At 43.9% G+C, this 22,392-nt stretch overlaps 1 protein-coding gene across 2 annotated transcripts in view; it reads left to right on the top strand.

Moving 5' to 3' along the window:
- The first annotated feature begins 224 nt into the window (after positions 1-224).
- Positions 225-22,392, top strand: part of WLS (Wnt ligand secretion mediator) — a 93,141-nt gene continuing 70,973 nt past the window's right edge. Inside the window, exon 1 of one of the 2 annotated variants that reach the window (XM_014867276.3) lies at positions 225-805. In XM_014867276.3, coding sequence (XP_014722762.1) covers positions 700-805 — 106 coding nt within the window. In that variant the 5' untranslated portion in view covers positions 225-699. The remainder of the gene's footprint in view (positions 806-22,392) is intronic. The other variant, XM_044749584.2, reaches the window with a different exon arrangement.

The following is a 22,392-nucleotide window of genomic DNA, read 5'->3' as shown; positions in this document are numbered from 1 at the left end:
CCGAGCTGAGACTTTATTCTGCATCTCTGTGCTTTGGCTTAAGCATCTGTTGGGTCCCTTTAAAAATTCTCCTCCTCTTTCCTAAAGAGAGCTCTAGCATTCGGGGGTGGGGACCATTTCCTAAAGTCAACGCGTAAGTTAAAGGTCTGCAAAGCTGACCACGGGTGATTTAAATCTCGCACCAGAAAAGGAAACGTGTGAGAGGCGGAGTAGGGGGGACCCACATAACAACAACATCAACCCCAAAACGACACCAGCCCCTGGCGGGACAGGCTGCCCGCCAGCCCCGGGAGCGGGACGCCAGCCCCGCCGCAGCTCCGAGCCCCGCACGGGCGGGCCAGGGGGAGAGGAAGAGAGGGAGGTGGGGAGGGAGGGAGGAAGCGCGAGAGGGAGGGAGGAAGAAAGGGAGGGAGGCGGCGTCATGTGATCCGCTTCCCTGCTCCTTTAAGCGTCCACAGGCGGCGGAGCGGCCACAATCACAGCTCCAGGCATTGGGGGAGCCCGAGCCGGCTGCGCCGGGGGAATCCGTGCGGGCGCCCGGCGTCCCGGTCGGTCCCATCCTCGCCGCGCTCCCGCACCCCCGAAGTTTTGCAGCGCCCAGAAAGGAGGCGAGGGAGGAGGGAGCGTGAGAGGAGAGGGAGCAAAAAGCACACCCTAAAACATTTATTTTAAGGAGGAAAGAAAAAGGGGGTCGCAAAAATGGCTGGGGCAATTATAGAAAACATGAGCACCAAGAAGCTGTGTATTGTTGGTGGGATTCTGCTCGTGTTCCAAATCATCGCCTTTCTGGTGGGAGGCTTGATTGGTAAGTGCGAGAGCTGCAAACTTTTCCCCTTTCTCTCTTTCGGGCCCCTTCCCTCTTTGCCTCTCGGGCTACTTGTTACAGTATCACTGCCTTGCTTCTATGATCTAATTAGTCCGGCTATTGTGCTTAAGAAAGCAGAGCTCCATGGGGCTCCGTGGGGCACAATCCAGTCTAGTGGCTAAGAGAAAAGGAGGGGAAAAACTTTTGGCCTAGTTTCAGTATCCACTTGAAAGGAAGGAGGGGGGTGGCGGGGGTGGGAATCTTCAGCATGGCGACGGATCGCGCGAGGAAGCGCTGGGTTACAAAGTTGATTGCTGCTCCCCGTCTCCCCCCGCTTTTTCCCGCGTTCCCCCCTTTTCCTCTCCGTTCCCTCCCAGTCAGCTCCCGGAGGGCAACGTAATCGACTTTATTAGGAACAACAGAAGAGTCGGGGGAACAGCGCCCGGCGCAAACCCGGAGCCCTGTTACCGGGCTGCGGTCCCCGCCTGTGTAAATGCGTTTGGTCGTCTCAGCTGGGGGGTGAGAGTTGGCATTTTGGGTCCCGACCTCCGCGCCCTCTGCTTCCTCGCCGCACCTCCCCGCCCCCGCCCTCGCCCTCCCCGCCGTCTCGGTCGACAGGTCCGAGCGGTGGGCCAGGAGGCGGGATGGCGTGCGGGGCGGTGGGAGAAAGTCCTCGGCTGGCGCTGCGGGAAGTTGGAGAGGTCGGAGGGGAAAAGCGTATCCGAAAGGTGTTGCTTTTGGCCTTCTGCCCTCTTGAGAATCTCCCCTCTGCCACTTCTTAGAGCCCCGATAGCCGGAAAGTCTGGGGCCCCTGGTCCTCCCGCCGCGCCTGGGAGAGCGGCCCCCGCCCCCGCGCCGCCCCCCGCAGGTGACAGCTCCCCGGTCCCCAGGCGACGGCGCCCACCCTGGGAGACCTCCCCTGGCGTGCAACACCCGGACCTCTTGGAGCCAAACTGGCTTCCGGGTGAAGAAGATGGTCTCATGGACGTTCCACTCGGAAAAACTCTTCCTCTCGCTGTCTCTCCATCTCCATCCAACCTCCGGTCTCTGCACACTCGTGTCCCCCTCCCCCTCGAGATTTAGGACCTCCCGGCACAAACTTCGGCCCCAACTTTGCAACGCGCGCGGATGGGAGGTTTTGCTTCCTTATTTCGCGGATTGGTAAAACTTTGCGGAGTGGAGAGTCCACCGAGGGGCTTTTCCGCCGGTCCCTTTGCGAGAGCCCGCGCGGCGCGGGCGGCGGCGGCGTGGTGGTGGTGGTGAGAGCTGCACAGGCTTGGGCACTCGAGTCCTCTGTGTGGCGTTTTGTCGCCAGACTTGGGTTTGATGGGAACAAATTAAAGGGAGTCTGATTCTGTAAATCTCTGTAACATCCAAGCTAATTGTTTAAACAAAGGAGAGTAGGTAAAGCTTCCCGGAGGAGAGAGATTTCTGGAGGAGAGCATGCCTTTCTCTATGTATGTATCTACAAAGCAGAAAGGGCTTCAGAGTTTTCCAAGCTCATGTCCTCAATTTGGGCCAAACACCTTAATCTTTTTATTCCTGGAACCCTCAACCCCGCCAACGCACACGCGCGCGCACACACTCCGGTTGGGCTTTCCTGCTATGAGCTCCTGTTTGGCTACGTGCAATCTCCATGTTTCCCTGTATTGGATTTTTCGAGGCTCTTAATACATTGTCTGCTGGGAGCTGAAGGCTGCCTTCCCTGCGCCCTCACAGTGATTATGCAGCGGTTACAATTACACCTCTCGGCTCCGTTGATGAGCAGTTGCAGTTAGATGCCATTGGATCTTGTGTGATTTCAGTGGCAGACCATAATTAAAATTTCTTGCACCTTGTGCTTTCAGAATTAAATTGGCCTATTATCCCTGTCTGACCTTCATCCTCTTTGAGGTTTTCACACAAGCAGCGAACCATTACAGGTAGTTCCCTGGTGTTTGTTGGTGTATGTTTCTTTTTCTTTTCTAAAGCTGACCTGCTGGCCTTGAAGAGCCCATTATCCACTGTTGCAGGTTTCTTAGGGCGCTTCTGGAACTAGTATGGTTTCTGGATTCTTAGGACTGTGGAGAAGGTCCCAGGGCACTGGTGAGTGGCTGCTGGACGTTACAGTTGCTGTAGGATCCAAACAGTTGTATGTTCAAAGAGGCGTTTGTCTGCAGCGAGTGGTGCCCATGGTTGCTTTTCCCAGAGAAATTGGTTAGTGACCACACTCAATAACAATCTCAAAAAGTTAGTGATAGATCCTAACTCTAACTAGATTCCCCTCACTCAATAAACTGCTTTAGTTCCCACTTTCCTAGAAAAAGACAATATCCACATATCACACTTTTTGGGGCCAGTTGTTGTGGAAGTTTACTGCTCAGTTCTCCTTCTGCCGATACTAAGGCTGGGTCCCCACTTCTATCCAGAAGACCAGAAAGATCAGGTCCAGTCCAGGTTAAACACTTTGAACAACGTTCAAACGATACTAAGGCTGGGTCCCCACTTCTAGCCAGAAGACCAGAAAGATCAGGTCCAGTCCAGGTTAAACACTTTGAACAACGACTTCCCCTTTATCTCGTCCATTTAGAGAGTAATGTTTTTTTTGTGGTTAGAGAACCCTAGGAATGTGGGTATGCCACCACGACCCAAACATAGGAAATAAATGTCAACAAACGGTAAGTGATATATTTTCCCACCAAACTTCCCTAAACTGGAAAGCAGGTGAAACTGAGCAGAGAATACAACTTCCACAAAGTGGGTGAGTGGAGTCGGGGTGGAAGGAGCAGTTCATAGGCTGGAAAGTCGAAGTCAAGTTCAGAAACTCCTCTTCTGCTCTCCCCAGCAAGAAGAGGTCTCTTCACTGCTCCGCTCTGCTGCTGCTTAAGATGTCAGGGTCCTGGGTGTGAAGTGTCTTTCTAATACATCTGCAGAGGCCAAGTGAGAAAGTAGGATCTTTGCTTTGATTTGGCCATAAAATGTGTTCCTTTTTGATCACTGTTGTCCCCGATGAAAGGAAACATGGCGTCCTAGGAAGGGGCGGGACTAGATGGCAAAGCTCCTGATTTTAAGGATGTGGGTACAGCACACACATATACACAAAACCAAAATACAGCCCCCCCCAAACGATAGGCCTACCATGCACCCCAAAGTGACCACTTAACCCCAGGCTTCAGTGTCCTCATTGGTAGATTAATGAGTTTAAAGTCTCTTACAGTTATAGAATTGTACGAATTTTCAGTATTTGAAAGAGTTTTATATGATGTTTAGACCGATGTTTGGTTACAGCTTTCTAGAACTGACAGGGAAAATTTAAACAGATAACAAGGCAAATGGGAGGGATTGGGTTTGGGTTTAGCCGGCTTAAAAACACCGCTACCCCAATGGCCTTCTTAGAACCAAGGTTTTTTGTGTGTGCTTGTTTTGTTTGTTTGTTTTCCTCATGCCAGTGTCTGTATACTGCTAAATCTTTAATGAGATTTTGCATTAGCTTCTGTAGTATTTAGAATTCATTTAAAAGTTTAAGAACCCCTGAAGGAAAAGAAAATATTTTTAAAGATACAGCTTAATCTTTATCCTCCTTAAAAATAAGCCTGCAGAAAATTTAAAAAGTAATTTTCCTTTGATTTCACGTTTGGTGAATTCAGTTCATGGAGAGGCAGCTGCAGGTGGTGGAAGGGGGAGGCCGTGGGGACCATGTGCCCTGAAACAAGAGCGCAGCCGATGAAAAATCGTGAACTTGAGTCCCTGGCCCATTATGTGCAATTTGCTCAGCTTCAAATTAGGCATGCCTGGGAGATAGAATGGTTGAAAAGCAGGTCACTTCCCACCTGTTCTAAAACTGTTACAAGTATGAAGATCAGGATTGGATGGATGGAAAATCATTGCATTGTTTTAAGCATACCCATGAATGAGAATATTCCACATGTGAACTCCAAAGAAGTTTCGACAATTTGCCAATTACTCTTTCTTTAGACAGGATTGCTCTTTCAAAAGCTCACTAAGTGAGCAGCCTTTTTTTGTTTGTTTTTTAATGCTGAGAATATTACATGTATAAATATAACACGTATACATACACACATATGTAATCAGTTTTCTCAATTTTCACACGGACGTATTTACTGTCTTTCAATAGTGTAGCTCATACTATTGTGCTATTATTGTTTAAATGGGAACTAGTAAGGGTCCTGATTGTGGTCCATTCATGTGAATTTTTGTTTCTGCTATTATCATTTATTTGGAAGTTGCAGAATTTTAAGAAATTAAATAAAATTACAGGCATGCGGAGTACGTAATGGTTTGCTTCCCAGTACAGTAGGTTTTAAGCTTGTGTGGCATTTATTATATTTTAGCATATATTAATAATGCAATACTTGTAATCCTGTACTGTTTGGGTATCTGGGGAGAATCTTGAAAAGAACTAATTAATTGGCTTTTGGTTGATGTTAGCCACTTTTTTTTTGTATTTGATTCTGCTTTTGATTTTGTAAAATTTCCTACCTAACTAAACCATGGCATTTTTCCCTCTTTGTTAACTACCAGAGTATTTGACGTGGTCTGTAGGAATACTGTGAAACCTCAAAAATTTCTTGTGAAGGATGGGAAATTTTTATAATTGAAGTTACGTTATTTGACTTGTAAAAAACTAAACTATCTTCTTGGTTATTGCAACAGAATCGTGCTTGTGCCAACAATCTCTTACCTTGTTTTCGCCTAATTGTTCAGTACAGACTGTCTAGCCTTCTACTGGAACATTCCCTTTTCCCTGTTCAAAGTGAGAAATATTTCCGTGAGATAATAGTGTGATGTGTGGCTCTGTAAGGTTTGCAAGTCCCCTGCCTGGAACCCACGTCTAGACTAAAAGCCTTTCCTAGCTAGTTGACATTTTGCAATAGTTTGGCCTTTAAAAGTTTTAAAAATCTGTATAGACTGAGGAAAGATTCTTACCTTATCTCCTTCATAAAGGTGTTTCTATAGAGATTTAGAATTTGAAATTGGATGAAGGTCCTTAGCTTAGAGCTGACGTGTGTCACCTGCCTAATGTGTGACATATTGATCAGAGCCAGTGGTGTGCCCAGGATAGGCTACAGCGCTGAGACGGGGCCAGGAAAGAGGGCTTGGGAAGCCAGAGGTGGAAAAAAGCCCCTCTTAATCCTAGGTCACCGCAAAGGAGTTGCTATGATGAGGTCTCTAGCATCAAGATCGCTCTCACTCCTTTGCTGGGAATTTGAGAACATGTGAAATGAGAAGCCCTGTTAATTATACCGTCAAATAATTATATTAATATTTCATGTTGAAATAAATATATTAATGATATAATAGTTAACATGTGTTAAATGTGTGCTATGTGCCAGACCTTATCTAATTTATTCCGCGCAAAGCCTTGGCAAGTTGGTACTGTTGTACCCATTTTACACATAAGTAAACTGACGTGCAGAACGGGCTAGTAAAATTGCTCAAGAGACCTTGCTAGTCAGGGTCAAAGCTGGGATTGGACTCCAGTCAATCTGAGATTAGAGCCAGAATTCTCAGCCATTAGGTAATCCTGCCCCACATCCCAAAGCTGTGACTTTTAGGACTGAATAAAAATGATGTGAATGCAGAAAGACATGACAAGTAACACCACAAATGCAAGTGATTTCTCATTTTTAATCATTGGGTAAGATATCAAAAGGAAGAACTATCAACCAGTATGATAAAGGAAATGGAGTTCAGTTCTACATAGCAAAGCAGTGCCTCGCCCAGGCTGAGAGAGGACGCCTTTTGAGAAGTCTGCATATGCCAGTGCAACCAATGTCTTACAAGTTCTAACGAGTCCTTGTAATTCTATGAATCATTCAATTGGCTGAGCAGCCGAGTTCATTAACCATAATGTGTTTGAGTTCTGCTACTTTAAGGAAGATTGATTTTGTTTTCTCTAGTTCATGATTTTAACATCTTTATATAGTTATATAAGTCTGGACTTTTTCAAAGGAAGAGAAGGGAGAAATCAACTGAAGTTGGAGAGGATTTAGAGGGTGTGAATTGGCAGTGATGGAGAGCAATTGAAAGAGGAGCATCTTGTTGAATGTTGAAAATTCTGTTCCCCAAAGGATAATTTTGTTTATATACACACCCATGCATAATAATGAGGGCATTTCAAACTGGACGCTTCCATGCTGACACTGTGAATAGGTACATTTTGTTCTTTGGGAAAAATGCTGATAGACTTTCTCTATTGAAAGATTTGCTGCCCTCAGTTTTGATCGAGACTCTAAGAGATGGTGGGAGACAGGAGCATCAAGACATGAAATGATCATGTCTATTTCCTTTGGATCTTGTGTCTTCTCTGAGGTGCTGTAGTGGTGGCCTGAGAGACAAGGATGCCAGATATGGACAGTTTCCAGAGAAGGTGCCCAGATGGGGATGGAGATGGGAATGGAGGGGAGGAGCCGGAGGTATTGAAGTTCTCAAACTTGATGATGAAATGTTTTGCAATTTCCCTTTTCATAATAGGGCTAATCTAAAAAGATTGCTAAATAACAGAAAAGAGCAACTCATATGTTTTAGGATAAAAAAATAACTAAGATTCTTTAGCCTTGTACTACTGCCTCTCCCACCCACCCCTCCACACCTCTAATTAATCTTTCAGGGGAGCAAAAGCAATACTCAGATTGTCACCTGACCAGTAGGGAGAGATTTGGCCTCTTAGGATTCGTTGCTTTTTGAGGATTTACTGTTTGACTGTGGAAAGCATTTTACATGTTTTGATCCATTTAATGATCATAACAACCTAGAGAAGCAGGCACTGTCTCCAGTTTTCAGATGAATCTGAGACTGAAGGAATTTTTCCGAGGTCACAGAGATCGTAAATGAGAGGTCTGGCACTCAGGCCCACGATCCGTGACTGTAGTCTAAGACGCTCTCCTCCTGTCGTCCCTTCAATTTCTACAGGGGACAAAGGTCGAGTGTGATGGAACTACTGTGATGCTACACAGATTCAGCAGAAGATGAAAGCTGGTCTCCCCTTTTTCTGCTTCTCCCCCTTTCCCAAACCACATACCTCTGTCACTGCATGGGCACTAATCCGTGACCCAGTTACTTCCTGAGCAAATGATCCCAATTCCAAATACATATTAACTGCTTACGCCAGCCGATGTGAAGGTTGACTGGTGCTTGCAGGCCGTGCTGGGGAGGGCTGAACCTGAGAAAATTATACCCCAGCTCCCCGCAAAAAGAAATTATTACATACAGCGAAGAGCAACTGAGAGTTGTAATTGAAAACATGTCAAAATAACCGACGTCCTGGATGCCGCCTGGACGTAGCCTACACACTGGTCCTGAATATAGCTGCGAGGACAGGGGAGGGGCACGTGGGTGTGCAGAAGGGAGATGGCAGGAGAATATGGACTCAGGAAAGAAAAACTAAGGCTTTTGTAAACGTGTGACCATTTCTTTGGGACGCAGCTTCTACCTGGACTTTTAAACCCTACTTCCGATGCCGTCCACCTCCCCCAGCCTGAGCTCTGCCTGTTTAGATCCTGGGCCTCCAAGGACAGTCTTCTCCTCCATCTTTTTCCTTCCAATTCTGTCCTCCTAATATTCTCTGGTAAAGGGGTGTTCTTTCTTCGCTGGCCCACGGGAATTATAGGGCCTTCTTAAACTTCTGGTTAATTCTCTGGGTTAACTCGGAGGCTTTATCCACAAAACACATTTCCAAGAAAGCAGAGGTAATTGAAAGAAGAGGCCAAGTTATTACATTTGTTTTGGCAAGGCATTATGATTTTTCTTTAGCAAGAAAGTCTGTAAATGATTGGCTCAGTTTTTTCTTCAAGCCCCAGATTAATAAGGCTAAGCTCATGAGAGCTGGTTGGGGGCCAGTCAACTGCTGCCTAGTCCTGGCTGAGTCCCTCCCGAAGAGAGCACGCCTGGTCTCAAGGCAGCATCGTGTAGTGGAGAGAAACTTGACGACGGCCGATGACGTGTAGTCTCAGTGATCTCAAATAGGTCACAGAAGCTCCTTGGCTCTCGCCCTCAGCTGCGATGTGGGACAGAGCCCTGCCATGTCACGGATGACTCTCGTGAGGAATCTGCTATCTTGAGGACATGGCACCTGTTTGGGCGTCTCGTTGAACCAGGCCCACCAGAGATGTGATTCCCAGAGGACCTGTCCCTGAAACCGTCTGCTTCACCCCATATCCATCTCTCCTACTTTTCCTTCTCTGTCCCTCTCTGTTCTTAGATCTGGGGAAACTTAACCATGGCATTCTTTATTTTCTATCCTTTTTTTTTTCTGAGTCACCACTGCTTTGTCAAACACCTCCAGATTCATGGGTCTGTTGAGGCAGAGGGACTAGGAATAACCCAAAGCACCGCTCCGTGTGGGTGTGAGAGTGCACAGAGAGGCCATCCTGCTTTCCAGCGCTGACTTCCGTGTTCTAAGCAGATGTCGCCTCACGAGCCTTCCATGGAGAATAGGTATTGGTATTGTTGCAGAGAACTAGGAAATAAGAACACAAGTCTAAATCTTTCTCCTAAGGCGGGTGTATTTTACTCTCAAGAGAACCCCTCAAGCTTTTACTCAAGGTCTATCTATTAACTTTTGCTTTAGACACACTTTTACTAGAGCTTGGTTATGCCATTTTCTAAATCTACAGCAGTTGGGACAATTTGCCACAGAAACTCACCAGCAGCAGAGAGGTGTAGGATTATGATAGGTAACATGAGGACAAAGAAGAGAAAGGGGAGAACGCCCAGGCTTCCAGGGCCTCTGTGCTGTAGGTGGGTATTTTCCTATCTCAGCAGCCCCCTTGGAACCAGCCTGACCTGATAGGCTGATAGGATCATTGAATCTACTCTAAAGCTGTGTGATCTTTTTGCTTGCCATGAGTGTGGCTTTTTGGGTCCACTGTGTCCATCCACTTTGGTGTGGTTTGGCCTGAATGAAAGTGTGGAGCTTGTTGCTATTAAATTGTAAGGTTGGAAGGGCCTCGGAGACCATCCTGTCCTACCTTCTTTGAGGAGGAATCAGAGGCCCAGGAAAGGGAAGGGACTCAGTTTACACAATTAGAAGCAGAGCTATGGCTTAGACTCACATTCTAATGTCAGTCAGTGCTCCAAATGTATATGTGCTCTGAGTTTTCAGCATCAGGATCATCTGATTTCTGTCCAAGGCCGTAGAGATAACGTGCAGCAAATTCCCAACGTGTGGTTCCTATAGCTCTATTGACTTTGCTTTTACTTAAAAATAAGATACCAATGACTTAACGTCCTCTTCTTTTTCCTTTGTATACTTACTTTCTTATGGAACAATAGAATTAGATATGATGTTAAGCTGTTCTATGTGGAAGAACACTACAGAATTAAAAACACACACACAACTAAATTCCTTCTTGGCTTGCTGAGGGCGTGGTACATTCCCTTCCTCTTGCTTGAGAAAAATGTTGTAAATTTAAAACTTAAAAAAAAGATCCCCTGACTATGGTCCTTACTAATTCAACCAGAGTACCATCCTCGTGTTCAGTTTGAAGACGTCATCAATCAGAGGCATCTTTGACTCAAATTCTGTGAGTAACTTTTGAGCTTTCGGGGTCCGTTTGTGGCAAGCGTAATTCTGAAGTTGTAGTGATTTTGGGGGAAATGACATACCTTGTATTTTTTTTCAGTCTGATTTACATACAAAAGAAACAACATAATTGTTCATCCTTTGTTTCTACCATTTCTTCACTCTGAAGGTAATTGCAAGCAGAAAACTCAAATTGCCAAAGTAGGATTTAAAATGTTGAGGGCCCCGTGTGGCTGTATGTGACAAGCGTGTTTTTGTGATCCCGGAGCTGCAGATATTACACTGTAAATTCTTTCTTCTCTGCCTTTCTTTTTGTTGAAACTAAGTGGAGTCACAAAGGATGATGTTTTCCTGCCTTCTCTGATTTAGCCATAATGAATGTTGATTTTTAAGTCTCTGTTTAACATGCTTGCCTTTGGGTGATCACAACCAAGAAGTTGGGTTCCATGTTTATTAAATCCAGCCTCTTCCAAGGCAGATCAGGTCTTTTTGAGGCTCTGTTCCTTTTACTCTGGGTTCTTCTGTATTTTATCTGCTCTCATTTAGGTTGTAACTCGCCTGAGAACGGAATGCCTCAAATGCAGAAAAGACACGTCCCACATTCCTTTCTTTTCTCTGTTCTGTTGAGCTAGTTCTGGCTTGTGGGAAATGGGCTCCAGCTTTAGTCCCTGCGTGCCTGGGCTAAGGGGAGTTGTAGATAAGACTTTTACTGCGCCAGGGGCCTTGCTGTCACTTTTAGAACACACCTCTTCTTAGAAAGGATCAGCTTCTCCAGAGTGGTGAGGTGGGGTGGGTGGAGTGGGGGCGCTTGGCTGTGATGGGCAACTCTGGGACTTTAAACATCCTTTTAGTCACCCTTCCTTCTAATTTTACAGAATTGGCAGGTCCACGAAAGAGTTGGTGTTAAATTCCCAGCCCCATTCTTTGAACATGCCCAAACAGAACAGAGTTTCACTCTGTGAGATGTGGTATTTCTGAATAATAGTTGATGAAGTGGAAAGAAACAGGATAATTTGTAGATACCCAAGATTTGTAGTCTAAAAGGATACTAAGGTCACCTTTCAATTTGCATTTTTTTTTTTTTTACAGATATCACAAGAATTCCCCCATTCCCCTCCTCCCCTACCCCACCCACTTGTTAAAAAAGAGAAAGAGAGAAAATATAGTTTGGGAGAAGGATGAGCCGTACTTTTGGGCTTTGAACAAAATCAGCATTGGTATGTCTTTGAGGCGATGATATTTCTGGGTCAGACTTGAGTGAGGTCCTGGTACCGGCTCAGTCCAGAGAGGCCGTTCGCTCTGTTCGAGTCTCACTTTAGAATAACTCTCCTGGCTGAGCAGAAGTGCTACAGTTTTTTGAAAAGTTGGCTTTGATGACTTGGGCTTCTGGTCGGATTCCTAGGAAGCAGTCACACTATAATGCAACATGGTGCTGGCTCAAGCTTTTCCATATGATGTTTCTGTTCAGTGATAAACTTACTGATCCTTCTGTCCAAGGCAGTCAGATTTCTGACTGATGGCTTGTGGTTTTATGGTTGATCAAAGGGTGTGAACTGGTTTGTTATCACACTTGCTTTGTAACCTGGACAAACTGTTAACATGCTATGAGTCTCAGTTTCCTCATCTGAAAATTTCTCCCTTACAGGGAGTTGTGAGAGTAAAATGAGAGAATATGTTGCCTGTGCATACGTGTTAGATCAGTCAATATGTGTTTGCCATTTCCCTGAATTTGAAGTTGTCGCTAATTAATTTTTTTTTTTGTCATCCTATGTCTGGTTAGGCCTATGATGGCAGGTTATCTCTGCCTCTTAGTGTATTGCATAAAATTAGGAACCCAGCAACCCTGTCTGACAGCCTTCTGTCAGACATCCTCCATGCTAGCCAGCGGTTCGAGAAGCATGTTGTTTACACATTTGGTGAATTAGAGCCATTAACTTACTTTTTGATACAGTTAGTGGTAGTTTTCACCAGCGTTTAACTTGAGTCTTACATTTTGCTTTTTCAAATGCAAGACCGGTTTTCATGGCTCTTCATCTCATAGGTAAGCCCAGATAGCAAGACTGTTAAATGGATATCACCCAATACGTGGACGAGAGTTGCCATCCGTACTTGCTGCAGAGTGCATCCCAGTGGTTCTTCTGTTTTACGTTAGAGAATTGGGGTCATCAGCCATTGGAAAATTGTCTTTTTTGCTTCTAGATGTAATGTAAATCACAAAGACCTTTGCAAGTCAAACTTCGAGGAAGAAATGATGATCTTTTATAAAATATTAACTACTACTGAAATATTAACTAGAATTATAGTGCTTTAATATAAGAAATTATAAATAAAAATAAATATGACTAGGGGGCTGGCCCCGTGGCCGAGTGGTTAAGTTCGCGCGCTCCGCTGCAGGCGGCCCAGTGTTTCGTTAGTTCGAATCCTGGGCGCGGACATGGCACTGCTCATCAGACCACGCTGAGGCAGCGTCCCACATGCCACAACTAGAAGAACCCACAACGAAGAATACACAACTATGTACCGGGGGGCTTTGGGGAGAAAAAGGAAAAAATAAAATCTTTAAAAAAAAAAAATAAATAAATAAATATGACTATATAAACCCCATAAGACTCTAAGTGACCTGACAGCGAGGACGGCCTGATCTGCCCACCTTGGTCTCCTGCGGTGACCACAGGGGAGAACAGGGTTGGTGTCCAGTAGACTTGTTGAAGAAATAAGTAGATAAATGCCTTGCATTTTGGACCTAGTGCAGAGGTCGCTAAAACACTTCAACCTTAAGGCCTGCCCCAAGACTTGTCGCATTAATTCCAGGCTATTCTTTTATAATGTAAATGAGAGGAGGTTTCTTATTATTCGCTTGAACTTAAAAAGATTGTGTCACCCTCGTGGTTTATATGCTTAAATTTATAACAGTGTATAATTTTTGGAGTTTTGGAAAGGGACCTCTCCTATTGTATTGTGGAAACTAAGGCCCAGAGAAGTCGCAGTGAGAGAATAGATTTGGACCAAGTTTCCCGCCCGCTGGTGGAAGGCCTCCATACCTCTGCCTGCCATTACGCTGATTACTATTATGTTCGGTCTGTATATTTGGTCCTTCCTTGACCATAAAGGCAGAGAATGGACTGACTAGTTGTCTAGCTTGGTTGGTAAAGTTCACTGGGAGGAAGGGAACACACGTTAGTATATGTATTTCCAAATTTTGAATATTCAAATGAGAATGTTGAATGATCATTGAAATTTTGTGACTTGTCTTTAGGAAATAAATGTGTTTCTTCTGCTTCATGTAGTTTGCTTAATTTTCTGTAAACTTTTAAAGATGGAAAATTCATCTTTTTAAAGTTTCACTTCTAAGAATTTTGCAGGTGTATTTATGGGTCTTCTTAGAGATCAATAATGTATTTATGATGTCACCTTTTATACTGCCCTTGTCAAGAAAGCATAATACATTCTAGTAACCACCTCTGCATTCCATTGTGTTCAGCTTGCGGATCCGGTGGGCGGGAATGAATTCATCCACACATTCTTCCAGGTTCCTGAAGGAAGGGACTGAAACGTGCTGTGCTGAACATGTGCCTGCAGGCCAAGAGGAACCTGGGCCTGTTGACTTTCTGGTGGAGCCAGGTGGAGATGAGGGAACAGAGATTTAAGAAGCAGATGTAAGCTGAGAGGGAAGGAAGCAAAAGCCAAGGAGAAAGCCACACAAAGGCTGGACTTGGACTTCTCTTAGGCAGATCTTCCAGCTGGAGGTGCGAGTCTCGGAGGGGAGGGGACACAGAGACGGCACCGAGTAAGACGAGAGGGAGGTGGTGGTGACAAAGAGAAAATGGGGCTTGGAAGAAAGGCGACAGGAGGTCCTCCTCATCTGGGTCATCACGTCTTCATATACTGCCTCCCTGTACAATAATGACACTTTTTTTTTTTTTTTCCTATTCTAAATGTAAGCAAGAACTTTGGGGTCAGAAGGACTGGATACAAATCCTGGCTCCACCACTTGCTTGCTCTGTGGCCTTAAACAAGCTACTTAATCTCAGAGCCTGAGCTGCTTCATCTCTCAAATGGGTAAAGTGGGAGTAGTAGTGCTTGTCTCCTGACGTTGCTGTGAGGATTAAATGACATAATATGTGACAAGATTAAATGAGATAATATGTGTACACAATATGCCTGGCATATAGTAAACACTTTGAATATGCTAAGTACTATTTTATTATTAGTCTTATTCTTTTAACCCAGGAATGAGTTCCTTGAGTGAAATCACCCAGAGTTCTTTGGGAGGCTGGCATAAGAGGTTTTCTGCCTGCTCTGAACCTGGCTATACTATACTGGTTCTGAGAGATGTAGATGGTTCTAGAATCAGGTTTAGATTGCTTCTGTGAATTTAAAATCTAGTGACTAGAAACATGCATTTTGTCCCCTCCAAATTTTTATTCATATTTTAAAATAAGAATACAATGATGTTAACAGAATTAAAAACAAAGGAAAAAATCCTCCTGAAATCCGTCATTTTAATACAACAATTCTGTGTTACTTTTTTATTCTTTCACCTTCTGTGACTGAGTATTTCTGGTTTTGTGCAAAAGCCTAGTTAGCAGAGGCTCCAAGTTTATTGTTTATGCCTCTACCAATTGTCTGTTTACTTTGGAAATTCAGCAGTCAGTTCCTCCTCTCCTCCTTCTAAACTCTTCTCTAACACTTAGCTCAGGATGCCTTGTTGAGCCACTGAACCATGGGAAATTCATTTTCAAAATCTGCTTAATTGCTGTGAGACTTTTAATTTGTTCTGGATGATGGTGCTAATGTCTGGGAACTGGGACTGAAGCCCTCCGAAGTTGTTAATTCAATCAGCCCTGTGCCCTGCCATGCCTAATGAAGGGGGGCATCCAGACCCCTCTCACAAAGGCGGGGGTGTCCCTCCTGACCACCTCTTCAAAGATGAATAAGAGGGGCCCCACAGTTAGGTCGAACACTTGGGGCAAATTACCAGGGTGTCAGTCCACATTATCCAAACCTCTGGATTGTGCCTCCCCAAATAATTATTCGGTAGGTTTTATGGAGGACCCCAGAGCTTTAAGGCCTAGGTTTTGTGTGCCTGTTGTTCACACCTGCTAATCTGAAAAATTCTTTAATCACTGCAGTTCTGTTGTGGCTCTGTCTATAATCTGTAAGATCATAAACGTCACCCCCAGACTATTGATATTCACGTTAACACTGAAGTTTTCCGTGGCGAGACTGGTGAAAGCTTGCTCTGTCCTCATGATAAATTAGCTTGTTTATTCCTCTTCTGCTTATTTCTATCCTGCTGTTGGTTAGTGTAATGAAGCAGAAGTCCATTGTGTGTGTTCATTGGGTAGCGATCCTCTGGCACCAAAGGGGGTAATTGAGTAGAAAGGCAGAATGCTGTTGGTGCATGGGAGAAGTTAACACCACATGAGGTCACCAGGCTTCAAGCTTTAATCAATGTGGACACAATGCAATTGAGATTTTGAAAAGGGTTTGTTTATAGTGTGAGAGTAAGGGTCAGTAGTTAATTTGAAATGCTGTAGGTGTGTTTTCCTTGAACCAAGAAGGTACAGAGCATGTGTCATAGAGGATTGTAAATATCCTCAAGGGAGGGATGTAATTGGGGTGAGGTGTAAAAAGAAGGGCATTTAAGAACGTTGGTGCACTTACTGTTGACCCATCCGTGTTTATACTTTTACCATTCTTCAAAATGGGAAGAAGGCTGTGGAAGAAACACGTAGTATAGAGGCACAGCTCTACCAAGCAAGAACTTTTTTATTTTAAAGCAGTAATTTCCTTTAGGAAGATATTTGGAGTGCTACAAAATATTGCTAATAGTAGTACTGTGTGCTAATTCTAAAAGAATTCTCACTTTGAGAAGTTTACATCTTCTAGGTCTTTTAATTGCCATGGCTTGAATGAGATATTATGAAAACCATTAACCCCCTACCTGTTCATGCTGCTGACCTTTTCCATTTCAGGTTCAGGCTATACCAGGCATGTCTCTCTGCTTTTCAGATTATCTTTGGCATTTCCCCCCACTATTTAATTACCTAAGTTTCAACAGCCAGTAACACCATGGTTTTATAGTCACAGTTGCTTTGGCCAATTTCAAAGTAGAGAAGGTCCTGTCCTTTTGTGGCAGGGAAACTTTGCAGGCCAACATCTGGTTTTCAGAACCGACTACAGGAAAAGAACGCAAAGGTTATGGTGGAGCCAAGGCTTGATGTGACTCTGAGATGCTTTGTCAAGCGTGTATTAAACCTGGGCGATGAGTTCATACTCCTGATTCCACACTTTTACAGTGCTTTTATCCTCTTCAAAGCACTTTCATAGAAGTCATCTCACTTGATCTCACCAACACTCTAAGATAGGCCAGTCCACCGAGGATATTCCCATGTCAAAGTTTTGGAAACTGAGATGGAGAATAGCTGTGTTGTGGTGAGTTTTCTTTGAGAAGATTTAATTTGGTGAAATTTATTTATGCTGGGAATTACTCTAGGGATTTGAAGATTAGTTGCCATATGATGATAGGATGAAGAACAGGAAAAATGCTTAGTTTTTTTTATAGAGAATGGTTTGTTATAGAAGTCACTGTATATTAACCAAACATTACTTTTCAAGCTATCTTCCAGGACAAGTATATGCCATCTGTGGCTCGTCTTCTTCACTTTCCCCCAAGTAGCACTAAACAATTGTTAAACAAATATGTAGAGATTATCTATTTGAAGGAACAACAAATTTTAGCCTGCTGAGGGTCTCCAGATGTTTTGGTCTTTCCCTAGGCAGAATCTGGGTCTTTAGAACCCTTAAAAATCTTAAAGCAGCAGCCAGGGAGTGCCTGGGAGATGAGGGTGAAACTCATTGACTAGTTTTAGCTGGTGAGTGGCGCTGTGTTATGGCACCCTCTGGGTGAACTCTTCTGTGGTGTGCCTTTCTCCCTTATTTAAGACATGCCAGTAAATTTGCACTGAAAGGCCATTTTTGGTGTAGATATGCTATCCCATAGAATGGATGTACCATAATTAAATTACCCAATCTCGTATTGTTGGACATTGATGATATTTCCAATTTGGGGGCTATACAATAGCAATACTGGGAAAACCTTCCTCGTAGTTAAATATTTATCCATACCCTTAATTTCCTTAGCAATTTCACTTTGTGAATTTATCTTAGGTCAAAAGGCACATCCATTTTTAAAGATTTCTATAAGCGCTAACTTGCCTGTCAGTGATCAGTATAACCACCATGTAACCTATTAGTCAAGTCTAGAAGTGTCTGTCTCCCTGTGTCTTGGCCAGTACTGAGTGTTACTTTTATTTGAATTTTTTTGCCAGTGTGCCAAGAATATCTTTTTATTTTAATGTACATTTCTGTAATTACAAGTGAGGGCGAACCTATTATCATATGCTTCCCAGCTATTTATATTATTTTATGACTTGCCTGGTTCTTTCTTTCCTTTAGTATGCTATTTTCAAAGCTGATCATCCCTGTAATACAACTTCTTAGAGATCGGGGAAAGAGAGAAGACTTAGGGGAGAATGGTTCAGCTGAATTCTATTGGTGGCAGAACCTGAGTTTCCTCTGTGGCACTTTCCTCTCACCAGTCTCAGTCCCGGTGCTTGAAGAGAATCTTCACCTCTGACTCCAGTGATGGGCATGTGACCAAGCCACAGTAGACATGGGGCTCAAGTTAATCCAATCACAGTGTAGTCTGAGGATTGTGTGGAAACTACCAGGAAGAAAGGTCCTCTCTTTTTCTTACTGAACATGAACCCAGTTAATATGAGCCTGGAACTGCGCGAGTCCTTCTGATGAAGCCTGAGAATGAAGCTAATAATATGTAAGGTGGAATTCAGTGACTGTGGAGACGGGAGATCTGTTGATGCAATTTGATTTCTCAAAACGACCACTATCTAAAGACCATTCTGTCTCTGGACTTTTTTCAACTTCGCTTTACTAATTGATTGATTAATTAATTTTTGCTCAAGCAACTTTGAGTAGGATTTCCTGTCTCTTGCAACCAGAAGAGCCCAGACTGATGTACTTGCTATGTCTTTGGTTTAAACATAGGTTGATGGACACTACTACTCTGCTGCAGAAGGTGTATTTGGAGAGTTTGCTCGTGTTTGATGGAACAGTTCTTCTGTAACAATGAAAAAGTAAAATCAGGTGTGGAACCAACCTCTGTTAGACACAGTTCTTCCAACTAGAGCAGTGGTTGAAATGGGGTGTGTGTGTGTGTGGGTATGTGTGTGCTGTACCACTGTCCGAGCACCAAGTGGCTTGTGAAGATCATTAGTGACAATTCCTGGAACTTGGCCAGGTTGCTGGCTTTGAAGCGAAGCTCATTGTAACACGTGCTCCTGCTGGGCTGGATGTCTCTGTGAAATGGATGGCAACAGGATGTCCCAGCAGCTAAAATGAGGTTCTTGAAGGCACAAGAGAAGTTTTAATGACTGTCCAAGCAGACCAGTATTTCTGGGGAAGGTTGGGAAGCTTTGGTAGGCGTTACGATGTCTCTAGGTTTCTTTGGGACATCTAGGAGTCTGTGAGGAGGAACAAGGAACGAGCCAGCGCATGTTACTACCATCTCTGAACTGGATTAGTCATGGGCTGCAGAAGAAGTGCACACACAGATTTGCCTTTGAGCAACCTAAATTTGATTGGAGAGACAAGATCAGTAAAATAATGCAGTTTGTTGTTAAGGTCAAAGTTGGGTGAGATAGACGAAGTATTCTAAGCATTTTTTAGATCAGTTAAAAATATTTTTTTGAAGAATTAGGGAGTTTGACCTGGGCCTTTGAAGTCTGGGGTGGTCATTTGAAGCACAACTTGCTGTGCGTAATCCAGGACAAGATTAACCTCATTCAAGGCACTGAATGAAGAATGCACTTCATAGAGCAAGCCATGAGCCGACTGTCAGGAGAGCTGGCTCGGCCCCATGTGCCTTCTTAGACATATCATTCAGTCCCTCACACTGCTTCCTGCCTTTATTATTTGCTAAGTCGACCTGGTAATGTCTTGGCAGATAAAAACAGAGGCATGTCTTTCCTCAAAGCCAAACGTGTTGGTCTTTTCTACCTATTTCTTTTCTTTTTGTTAAAGGCACTAAAATAAATCCCCAGAGTCTTTAGGTTACCTACACATTAGAAATTTGTTGTAGATGGTGATTAAGGTATATCTTAGCACCTTGCTAAATTCTGGGGAATACAAAGAGGCGCAAGACATGGCAGTCTGCTCATTTGTGGTATTATGGACAGAAAGCACTGGATGTGAGACTAACGAGTTGAGATCTCAGGGAATCTCCCACTGCTGGCTCCGAGACCTGGTTTGCTTTTAGGATCTCATCTATAACTGGCCCTGGATCTGTAGGCTTGAATAAGATGACAGATGGGAAGGCACTTAGTGTTTGTAATGCACCGAAGACAAATAAGCTGGCACTATCTTAGCTGAGTAGACGGGCAGGACAAGTATAAAAATGTCATTAATAAAACAGAGCAGCATGTCATAAAAATATTTGGTAATATTAGTTGAGCATTTAGTGTGCCGGGCAATGTGCTGAGTGTTTTATATGTATCATCTCAACCCGCTGAGGTGGTTGTGCTGGAACTGTAATCTTTGTCTAACTTGCTGTTTTCATGTTTAAAGGTCTAGAGAGACTCAAGATCCTTAAAGCAGTGGTTTGGACTTCCTTAACTTGTTGATTTTCTTTAAAAACCCTCTGTTCTAAAAGTAATGGAGTTTGGGGGACAAAACCTGGAGGTGGCTATAAATTGATGAGAAGCTTTATAAATACCCATAGGACGGGCATTGTGTTAGACATTGTGGGCAAATCCATTGAGCCCAGGGCCTTCCGTCTGTGTTTCCCTTTGTGAACTCTTTTGCTGAATGTCCCGTCATTCTTTGTGAGATGAGGTCCTGTTCACCCTGTCTGCTTTCACGACATCAGTGTTTTAGGAACTCTCCACAGCCTGGCTGGATTGTCTCTTTGGGCTATGAACAGATTGTGTGGGTGATGAGACAAGTAGGAAGATACTCAGCAATCAACAAAGGCGGGTGGAAAGCTCTTTCTCTTGCTCTCAGAATGGAGCTGGGACACAAAGGGAACTTCGTTAATCATGGCTCCTTTGTCATCAGAATGCTGGAGGCATTTTTTAAAAACACTATTATTTTGTCCTCTGTCTCGCCTGAGTTAAACCAATTGTTAATGGCTAATCGAGGGGTTAAAAATTTCCCAGACGTGGTGGGGCAGAATCAGCGTGACTTGATGAAGGAGTGGGTGGATTCTGCCTGAAAAGCCATGTCACGTGTCGTGGCAGGCTTCTTGCACACATAGCACTGGTCTAGTGGGAGACCCTTGTCCAAGATCTACATGGTGGTAGATTTATGCTTAGATTGTGAAAATTTCATGTGTGTATGAGGATTGGGGGAAGAGAGGACTGAGACTCGGAGGTTTTGGTGAGTTTACAAGATTGGGTTACTTTGTAGGACCAAGTCCCTGAGCAAACGCGGAGTGGAAAACTCAAGCATCTCATTTTACTGAGCAACCTTGGACCACTGGGTTAATCTCTCTGTAGTTGCTTTCTTAGAAATCAAAGGAGGATAATAATCTTTGGTACCCACTTAACAGGTGTTGTGTAAAATAATGGGGCTGTAAATGCTTTGACTGCCCTGGAGATGAAGAGATAGGGAAAATTCTCTTAAGTATTATTCATATTTAATATGGAAAGATGCATCAGTCGAGGTGTTTTTTTTTTTTGAAAACCTGTTACTCTTTTAGGTTTAGCAGAGGTGCCTTAGCAGAGGTTGACTTTGTAACAATTTTATTTTCCGAGACAGGTCCTGCAAATTTACAAAGTGGTTGGTTTTCCAAGAGGAGAGCTTGAGGTGAGCCCTGTTCTGTCCCTTCCCTGAATCTAGTGGTGAGATGTTTTATAATGAATTGTTGGCTGAGGGCAAATCAAGGGTAGTGAAACCCCTCATCAGCTATTATCCTAGTATCCTCTAGCTGCGTGTCTGTTTTCTTTTAAAAATTAAATGCGGTTTTGAAGCCAAAATAGTGAGAGGTGGCTGTAAATTCCAAGAAAGAGGCGTCACAGTGTCTTAGGGTTGGAGGACGGAAGAAAGAAAAATCAAGCTGCTTGATTCTTGGTCTTCTTTACCCCTCTGCCCGGTCCTTGATCACCTATTCAGAACAGAGGGAAGAATGCCCTGCAAGGTCTCCCCTCTTGGCTCTGACTCACCTCAGTGATATTTCCTTCACAGGCAAGACTGGAATTTACCTCTCCTATTGTGGTGAAGAGCTGGTTCTTCTGACCAGTGGCGATCCCACTGCCCCCACCCTCCATTTGTCTGTTTTCAACAGGAATTCGCAATTTCCCAGTTCTTTAGAGAAACAGCTCCTTGTTTTGTAAGGGGCTTGGGAGTTCGTCTAGTCCAGCCTCACCCACGTGTCTCCCAACAGAGACGACCTCCCTGCCAGCTCCTTTCCATTCCATTGATGAGCTGCTCACTAGACAGCTTTGTTTAATTTTTCAAACCAGTTGAAATACTATGCTGGTTAAATGTTCTTTCTTATCATTCAGTGGAAAATTGGCTTCCATTACCACATTGTAATTTCCACTCATGAATCCTGGATTTTCCTTTTGGAATAATCTAGAACACGTGCTTCCCTTCTGTTAGATGGTGGCCTTTCAAATAATTGAGAGTGACTATTATTTATCTCCTTTGAATTTGTCTTTCCAGGTGAAAAATGCCCCTTATTTGGTTTAGACTCTAACTTACCATACTCGCTGTCCCTGTCTGGTGATTGTATTCCCAGTCAAGATTAAGTTTACCCCTGCTACCATGGCAACCAGCTACTGCTTGTGGTTTCTACTTAGAGAAAACCACCATTTTCCTGTTTTCAGTAGAAAATCCATAATTCAAAATTCAACTTGCTAGTATCCTTAGAACAAAAACATTGATATTACTGGTGGTCTGCTTATTGCAGAGAACACCAAGTTCTACAACAGTCGCTGCACCGGTCTTGCCATTTTAACTCATGTAACTTATGCCAGATGCA

Source organism: Equus asinus, chromosome 16 (genome assembly GCF_041296235.1).
Source record: "Equus asinus isolate D_3611 breed Donkey chromosome 16, EquAss-T2T_v2, whole genome shotgun sequence".
Taxonomy (NCBI): domain Eukaryota; kingdom Metazoa; phylum Chordata; class Mammalia; order Perissodactyla; family Equidae; genus Equus; species Equus asinus.
This window is presented reverse-complemented; position numbering and strand designations above follow the sequence as displayed.